The sequence below is a fragment of the Grus americana genome, unplaced genomic scaffold, assembly GCF_028858705.1.
Source record: "Grus americana isolate bGruAme1 unplaced genomic scaffold, bGruAme1.mat scaffold_43_1, whole genome shotgun sequence".
NCBI classification, from domain to species: Eukaryota; Metazoa; Chordata; class Aves; order Gruiformes; family Gruidae; genus Grus; species Grus americana.
This window is the reverse complement of record NW_026561701.1, coordinates 62,474-69,446: the sequence shown is the minus strand read 5'-3', so window position 1 is coordinate 69,446 and position 6,973 is coordinate 62,474. Positions and strand designations below refer to the sequence as shown.

Below are 6,973 nucleotides of genomic sequence, written 5' to 3'. Positions count from 1 at the left end.
AGTGAAAGTGGGCTGGAGCCTTGAAGTGGCTGGGATGTTAAGTGGTACAGAGTCTGGGCTGGGCCTGGGCTGGACCTGTCACCGAAATTCGGGAATAAAGAAAACTCCTTAACACCAATTTAGCATTAAGAGGCAGGCATTTCCTTTATTGCAGCGCTGGGTGTCAGGAGGATAGTTCCTCTAATCAGGCACCCCTAGCGCTAGTTCTCTTGTCATATTTATACACAAATGTCACAAAGATTACAAAGTGGTACACTCCCCGTTACAATAATTGGTTCATATTTCTTCGCCTAGTATGCAAACTAGAACGCATGCTCAGTTCCATTCTCCGCCTCTCTGTCTTTTGAGTAGGTGGGATAATTTGGGTAGGGGGCTTATGGGTCGTTGGTCGTGGGGACCCTGGCCCAAATTACCTTTCCCCTAGTTTCTCAGTAGTACTTCCGTGTTGGGAATTGTTCGCTATACGCCTCAGCAAGATAAGGATGTTGCTGGAGGCAATTAATGTCCTCCCTTTCTGCAAAGTCTGTACATAAGGACCTTGAAGTGTCTTGTAGCTCCTTTTTCTCATGATGTGTAGCAGGTGCTTATTCTAAGAATCGTTAGCCTTCTACCTAAAGTAACAATGAATAGTTTCTTATCACATATAATACCAGTAGGCCTTCCTTACAGGCCCTTCTCCTTGGCTACATTTTCTTATTCTGTATAATAGAAGCAGGCCTTCGTTACAGGCCTATCTTTTTTGCTACAGGCCTAGAGGCCTGGGCTGAGTTGTGACTTGAACTGGTGCAGAGCCCTAAAGTGGAACAGCTGTCAGCTGGGCTGAGACCTGAACTGGGCCAGGAGCTGAGCTGGGACTGTTGAGAAATTCTTTTACCAAACAATGATTAGCTTTGAATGTAACAAGGCCTATGAGTAATTAATGTGTATGGAGAAGATATCCTGACCTTGAGAACAGAAACCTCCTGGCAGGATTGCCCAGACAGGGTTGATGAGGAAGAACAGCTTGGCCGGGCAACAGAGTTGGGAAAACTACAAGGAGAAGAAACTCTCCTCAAAGAATTGTGACCATAAAAGGGAAAAAGGAGTGCGGGGCTAACTCCCCAAACGACCACGTGAGACCCCCCCCACGCATGCGTAGTGTAGTTTTGCAATGCCAGCGTTATGTACTAAAAGAAAGTATTGGAGAGTTTCTTATCCCATAGTTTGTGACAAAGGCACCGGGGAGACCTAATTGTGGCCTTCCAGTACCCGAAGGGGCCTAGAGGAAAGATGGGGAGGGACTGTTTATCAGGGGGCGTGGTGGCAGGAGAAGGGGGAATGGGTTTGAGCTGCAGGAGGGGAGATGGAGATGAGATGTGAGGCAGAAATTCTTCCCTGTGAGGGTGGTGAGGCCCTGGCACAGGTTGCCCAGAGAGGTTGTGGCTGCCTCTGGCTCCCTGGCAGTGTTGAAGGCCAGGTTGGATGGGGCTTTGGGCAATCTGGGCTAGTGGAGGGTGTCCCTGCCCATGGCAGGGGGGTTGGAACTAGATGGGCTGTGAGGTCCCTTCCAACCCAAACCATTCTGGGATTCTCTGATTCTATGACGTCATGCTGAGCATAGAAGGGGGCTAGTCGGGGAGGGGCGACAGAGCTCCAGGCCTTGCAGACAGCGTGCTTGCAGAGTCTTGCTGGGTGAAAAAACTGGCTGGAAGGCCGAGCCCAGAGAGTTGTGGTGAACGGAGTTCAATGCAGTTGGTGGGTGGTCACAAGCGGTGTTCCCCAGGGCTCCGTCTTGGGGGCCAGTCTTGTTTAATATCTGTATCAATGATCTGGACGAGGGGATCGAGTACGCCCTCAGTAAGTTTGCTGATGACACCATATTGGTTGAGAGTGTCGATCCGCTCGAGGGTAGGAAAGCTCTGCAGAGGGATCTGGACAGGCTGGATGGCTGGGCCGAGGCCAGCTGGATGAGGTTTAAGAAGGCCAAGTGCCGGGTCCTGCCCTTGGGTCACACCAACCGCAGGCAAGGCTACAGGCTTGGGCCAGAGTGGCGTGAAAGCTGCCTGGAGGGAAAGGACCTGGGGGTGCTGGTTGCCAAGCGGCTGAACGTGAGCCAGCAGTGTGCCCAGGTGGCCGAGGCGGCCAACAGCATCCTGGCTTGGATCAGGAATAGTGTGGCCAGCAGGAGCAGGGAGGTGATTGTGCCCCTGCACTCTGCTGTGGCGAGGCCGCGCCTGGACTACTGTGTTCAGTTTTGGGCCCCTCACTCCAAGAAGGACACTGAGGTGCTGGAGCGAGTCCAGAGAAGGGCAACGAAGCTGGTGAAGAGTCTGGAGCACAACTCCTGTGAGGAGTGGCTGAGGGAACTGGGGTTGTTTAGCCTGGAGAAGAGGAGGCTGCGGGGAGACCTGATCGCTCTCTACAGCTGCCTCAAAGGAGGTTGTAGTGAGATGGCTATTGGTCTCTTCTCCCAAGTAACTAGCAAAAGGTTGAGAGGAAATGATCTCCAGTTGTGTCAGGGGAGGTTTAGATTGGCTCTTAGGAAAACTTTCTTCACCAAAAGTGTGTTCAGGCATTGGAACAGGCTGCCCAGAGAGGTGGTGGGGTCACCATCCCTGGAGGTGTTCAAAAGAGACGTGGACGTGGCACTCTGGGACATGGTTTAGTAGACATGGTGGTGTTGGGTTGACAGGTGGGCTCGATGATCTTAGAGGTCTTTTCTAAGCTTAACGATTCTATGATTCTCTGAGTCCCAGGAGGAAGGCGGTCTGTCCCGTGCTGAGAGAGCCGCGGCTGCCGCAGGCGGGGGGACAGCAGGAGGAAGGGGTGGGGGCACGTGGCAGAAGGCAGGCAGTGACCGCCGTGCTTCAGGCCTGGCCCCTCGAGTGGCTGCGTGCAGCAGCGCCGCATTCCGGAGTCGGCAGGCCGCATCGCTCCGGCCTCCATGCGACAGGGCCTTTCCCCTCGGCAGCCAAAGCGTGGGGCTGTGGGGAGGGAGAAGGGCAGGGCCTGTGGGGTGCTGTGGGGAGCTGTGGGGAGCTGTGGGGAGCTGTGGGTATGAGGGAGGGTCTTGGAGGGTCTGTGGGTGTGTGGGTGACAGCATTTGCCGGCCTCGGTGTAAATGAGTCCCCGGCTGCTGGAGCCTGAGCAGTCTCAGCCACGCTTACGGGGTGTCCTGCACATTGCTAAAGGGCTGCCGAAAAGGGGGAGTAAAACCCTGACCATGGCCGGAGGAGATGGGGGTTCCACCTGACTATCCAGCGCCATCAATCCTGCGGGGACAGAGGGAGGGAGAGAGGGAGGGAGGGAGGGAGGGAGGGAGGCCGGGTGAGGCTGACACGCAGGGGCCTGGCTTGCTGCAGGCAGGGCGGCAGCGCCCGGTGCCTTGCAGATGAGACTGGGCCTGGCCTGGAGGGGCTGGGGGGAGCGGCACGCGGGGCAGGACCCTCTCCCTGCGCCCCACCAAACACACCTGAGCCCATGGAGGTGGAGACAGAAAAGGCTTTATTGGCGGGGGCTGTCAAAAGGGCAGCAGCCCCTCACTGGCCACGGGGAGGATCTTTCCCAGGGCGTAGGCCAGGTCGGTGTAGGTCTCCTCACACAGCACACGCGGCAGCAGGCGGTAGAAGAGCTCGGGGTCGTAGGAGGAGGCGTAGAGCACCGCAGCAGCCAGAGCAAAGCCGACGGCCAGCTGCAGGCCGACCAGGAGCAGGCAGAGTATCCTGCGGGGCAGAAGAGGGATGGGAGACAGGGCAGGGTGGATGCATGCCAAGCCCATCTTGCCTATGGGATGGAGGGGGCTGTCCTGGGAGCCCCGGGGGCTGCCTCCCCAGCCGTTTTGCGTTGCAGCCTCGGGCAGGGTGGGACAGGAGACTCGGCAAGCCCGGGAGAACGCCCCGGCCCAGGGAAAACCGACGCTGAGCACTTGCCAGCGGCAAAGCCCACAGCCGGCCAGCAGCTCCCCAGCAGCCTGGACTTGTGAGCCGCGGCGGCTGGAGCAGGTGTCCGGCCCATCGCACCCGCTGCCTGGGAACGGGCCCCCGGGGACCCAGAGGGGACACTCACTGCAGCCAATACATGAAGCCGCGTCTCCTCGCCAGCAGGTCCCTCTCCTGCAGGTCAACACAGAGCAAGGACACTTGTCAGGCACTGCCGTGCGGTCGGGACAGCTGGGGGTGCGCGGTGCCCCTCCGCCTTGCGCAGGACTACAGCCCACGCGTGGCTGTGAGCTCCATGGAGCAGTCTGCCCCTTACCAGCTGTGCTTCCACCACCTCCGGCAGCACAGTCTCCGGCGCCTCTGCCTCCTTCTTCCTCTGCTGCTGGCTGCAGGCAACAGGGCTTGGTTGGACGAGTTACGGACCTCCATGGCTGCGCGGGAGGTCCCCTTGCAAACATACAGCACCCCAGGCAGGGACTGGGCTCCCCTGTCACACGTGCTGCACATGTGCGTGCTGCACGTCCCCCCCACCCCATTGCCTGGCACCGGCATTGGCAGCCCCATCGCTCCGGGTGCTGCAGAGACCCCCCCGGACACCCGTGTGGGGCTGGGGCTCAACTCACCAAATCTCTTCCTGCTCCACTGCCTCTTCAAGCTGCCCTATTTCCTGGCGCAGCACCTGGGAGAAGGAAGGGTCTGAGTCCCGGAGCCCGCCGCGGCCCTCCTCCAGCCCCCCCAGTCTCGCAGGGCCCGTGGGCACCCACCCGATTTCCCCCAGCCCTTTCGGCACTACCTCATTGTAGCGCTTCTCCTCCTGCAGCCAGGCCTTCATCTGGGCACAGTGCTTGTCCCCCTGCAAAACACCAGGCACATCATGCGGGCAGCTGGGCTGGGACCTGGGCACCCTCAGCCCCCTCCAGCCCCAGGGCCACACCCACTCGCTACCCCACTGCCCCAGGGCACTGGGAGACTGGGCGACTGGCAGGGCCAGGCAAAGGGAAGTAAGTGGTGGATGCCCCCCGCGTCTGGGGAAAACGTCCTCCCCGGTCACGCTCCTGCCCATAGCCGCTGGGCAACCGGCGTGAGGTGACCCTCCTTGAGCGGGGGGGTTTGGACAAGACAAGATGACCTCCAGAAGTCCCTTCAAAGCTCTCAGCCCCGGCTGACTCAGCCCTGGGACTTGTGCAGAGGAGAGGACACCCACCTTGCTGTTGAACTTCTCTATGGCTTCGCGCACCTCCCGATGGGTCTCCTCCTGCATGCGGAAAGGAGAGCAGGGGCTCAGGGCCTGCAGCCCCAGCCCCCGCGGACCAGGAGCCACTCCACACCTACCATATGCTGCAGTAGCTCCTTGCTCTTTGCCATGTTTGTGGAGCTCTGCACAGAACCTCTGCCGGCTGCTCCATCGGTCCCCAGAGCCTCTGCTGCCTGCAGGAATGGGGAACCATCAGATTCCCTGGCACAGCCGTGGACGCACCTCGCCCGTGGCGCTGCCCCAGCTTCCCAGGTCCCAGCGCCCATCAGCCACCTGCACACCCGCACCCGGCCAGCGGTCCTGCGCACCCTTCGCCCTGTGCCCGGCTCGGCCAGCGCTAGCTGGGTGCACTGGCACCCCCCTCCCTGACCCTGTCAGGACGGGCCTCCTTCTCCCCTCTACCTTCTGCGCCTCTTCCAGGTTCGCGGGTGTCTCCCTCGTCTCCATCCGAAAGTTCTGCTGTGGGAGAGGAGGGGAAGAGGAGCAGCCGTCAGGGCAGTGGCACACTCCCACGAGCGCGCTGCCCTCCTCCGCCTTATCCCCTCCCGGCTCCCTTTGGGCACTGCCTTTGCCCTCGCGTCCCCTCTGCTTCCCAGCCCTGCAGGCACTGTGGGCAGACAGAGGGACCCCCAGGCCCAACTCTGGACACGGTCCACGCCTGGACGTGGTCCCGAGCGCCTGGCTCTTGCTGACCCTGCTCGAGCAGGGGCAAGGGCACGAGACAAGATGGTCTCCAGAGGTGTCACAGCCCCAGGCCCCGGGGACACGGGGAACACTCCACACCTACCAGACACCGCAGCAGCTCCATGCGCCTTACTGACCACGCAAAGCGCTGCGCCAGTTGCTCCCAGAGCACGCAGAGGCCTTGCTTCACCACTTCTAGCTCCATGACTGGACCTGCGTGGTGGGAGCCATGGTCACGGTCACGGTCGGGGATGCCCAGGGCTGGCACGGGAGCCTCCCCCCAGAGAGGAGCACCGTCAGCCGCCTGCACTCACGCGCCTGCAGCCCCCACAGCCAGCGGTCCCGTGCGAGCACGCGCACTAGTTCTGTGCCCGGCTGGGTGTGCGCCAGCTGGGGGCTGGGCACGTGGCAGGAGGGGGTGGGGGGCACCCGGGACCAGTCCCCCCCCATCAGCCCCAGCAGCACACATGCGTCCTCCCCACCCGGCCCTGCCCCGGCCCAGGCAGCTGCCTTCCCCCCGCCGCTGGCAGACACGCGCAGACCCCCGGCCGAGGGCTGCAGGGACCATGGGCATCCTCTGCCCTCACCTCCTCTTTTCTGTGGGGCGCCTTCCACTGCACGGCGGACACAGGACAGGTCGTTGGTGACTCCTCTCCAAACTCCTGCCCAGTAGCACCGAGGTTGGGTTCTCCTCCAGATGCTTCCCCACCTCTGGGAGCAGCTCCCTTTATAGCAGCCAGGGCGCCCGTGTCACAAATGCGCAGTGACATCACAGTGACATGGCCACCGCTGCCCACTGTGACACGGCCATCACCTCCCTGGGGTGGTGCCAAGAGCTGAGGTGGGGCATGTCCCGGTTTCAGCTGAGAGACATTGAGCTGTTGGAGCGAGTGCAGAGGAGGCCACGAAGTTGATCCGAGGGCTGGAGCACCTGTGCTATGAGGACAGGCTGAGAGAGTTGGGATTGTTCAGCGTGGAGAAGGCTCCGGGGAGACCTAATTGTGGCCTTCCAGTACCCGAAGGGGCCTAGAGGAAAGATGGGGAGGGACTGTTTATCAGGGGGCGTGGTGGCAGGAGAAGGGGGAATGGGTTTGAGCTGCAGGAGGGGAGATGGAGA

At 60.8% G+C, this 6,973-nt stretch overlaps 1 protein-coding gene across 1 annotated transcript; it reads right to left on the bottom strand.

Annotated features, from left to right (window-relative positions):
• Window positions 1-3,446: 3,446 nt before the first annotated feature.
• LOC129200736 (uncharacterized) lies at window positions 3,447-5,282 on the bottom strand. The gene is made up of 6 exons (XM_054812011.1): window positions 5,250-5,282; window positions 5,122-5,172; window positions 4,711-4,770; window positions 4,541-4,577; window positions 4,234-4,303; window positions 3,447-4,091 (listed from the first exon to the last, which is right to left on the bottom strand). Exons 1-6 carry the CDS (start codon window positions 5,280-5,282, stop codon window positions 3,500-3,502), a joined length of 843 nt encoding a protein of 280 aa, XP_054667986.1. The 3' UTR covers window positions 3,447-3,499.
• Window positions 5,283-6,973: the final 1,691 nt, after the last annotated feature.

Excerpts from the sequence above, each read along its gene's own strand:
- LOC129200736 (XM_054812011.1), bottom strand. The coding sequence starts at position 5,282 with ATGGCAAAGAGCAAGGAGCTACTGCAGCATATG. Across the intron at positions 5,173-5,249 it reads AGGAGCTACTGCAGCATATG|GAGGAGACCCATCGGGAGGT; the intron begins GTAGGTGTGGAG and ends TTCCGCATGCAG. Across the intron at positions 4,092-4,233 it reads AGGTGGTGGAAGCACAGCTG|GAGAGGGACCTGCTGGCGAG; the intron begins GTAAGGGGCAGA and ends GTTGACCTGCAG.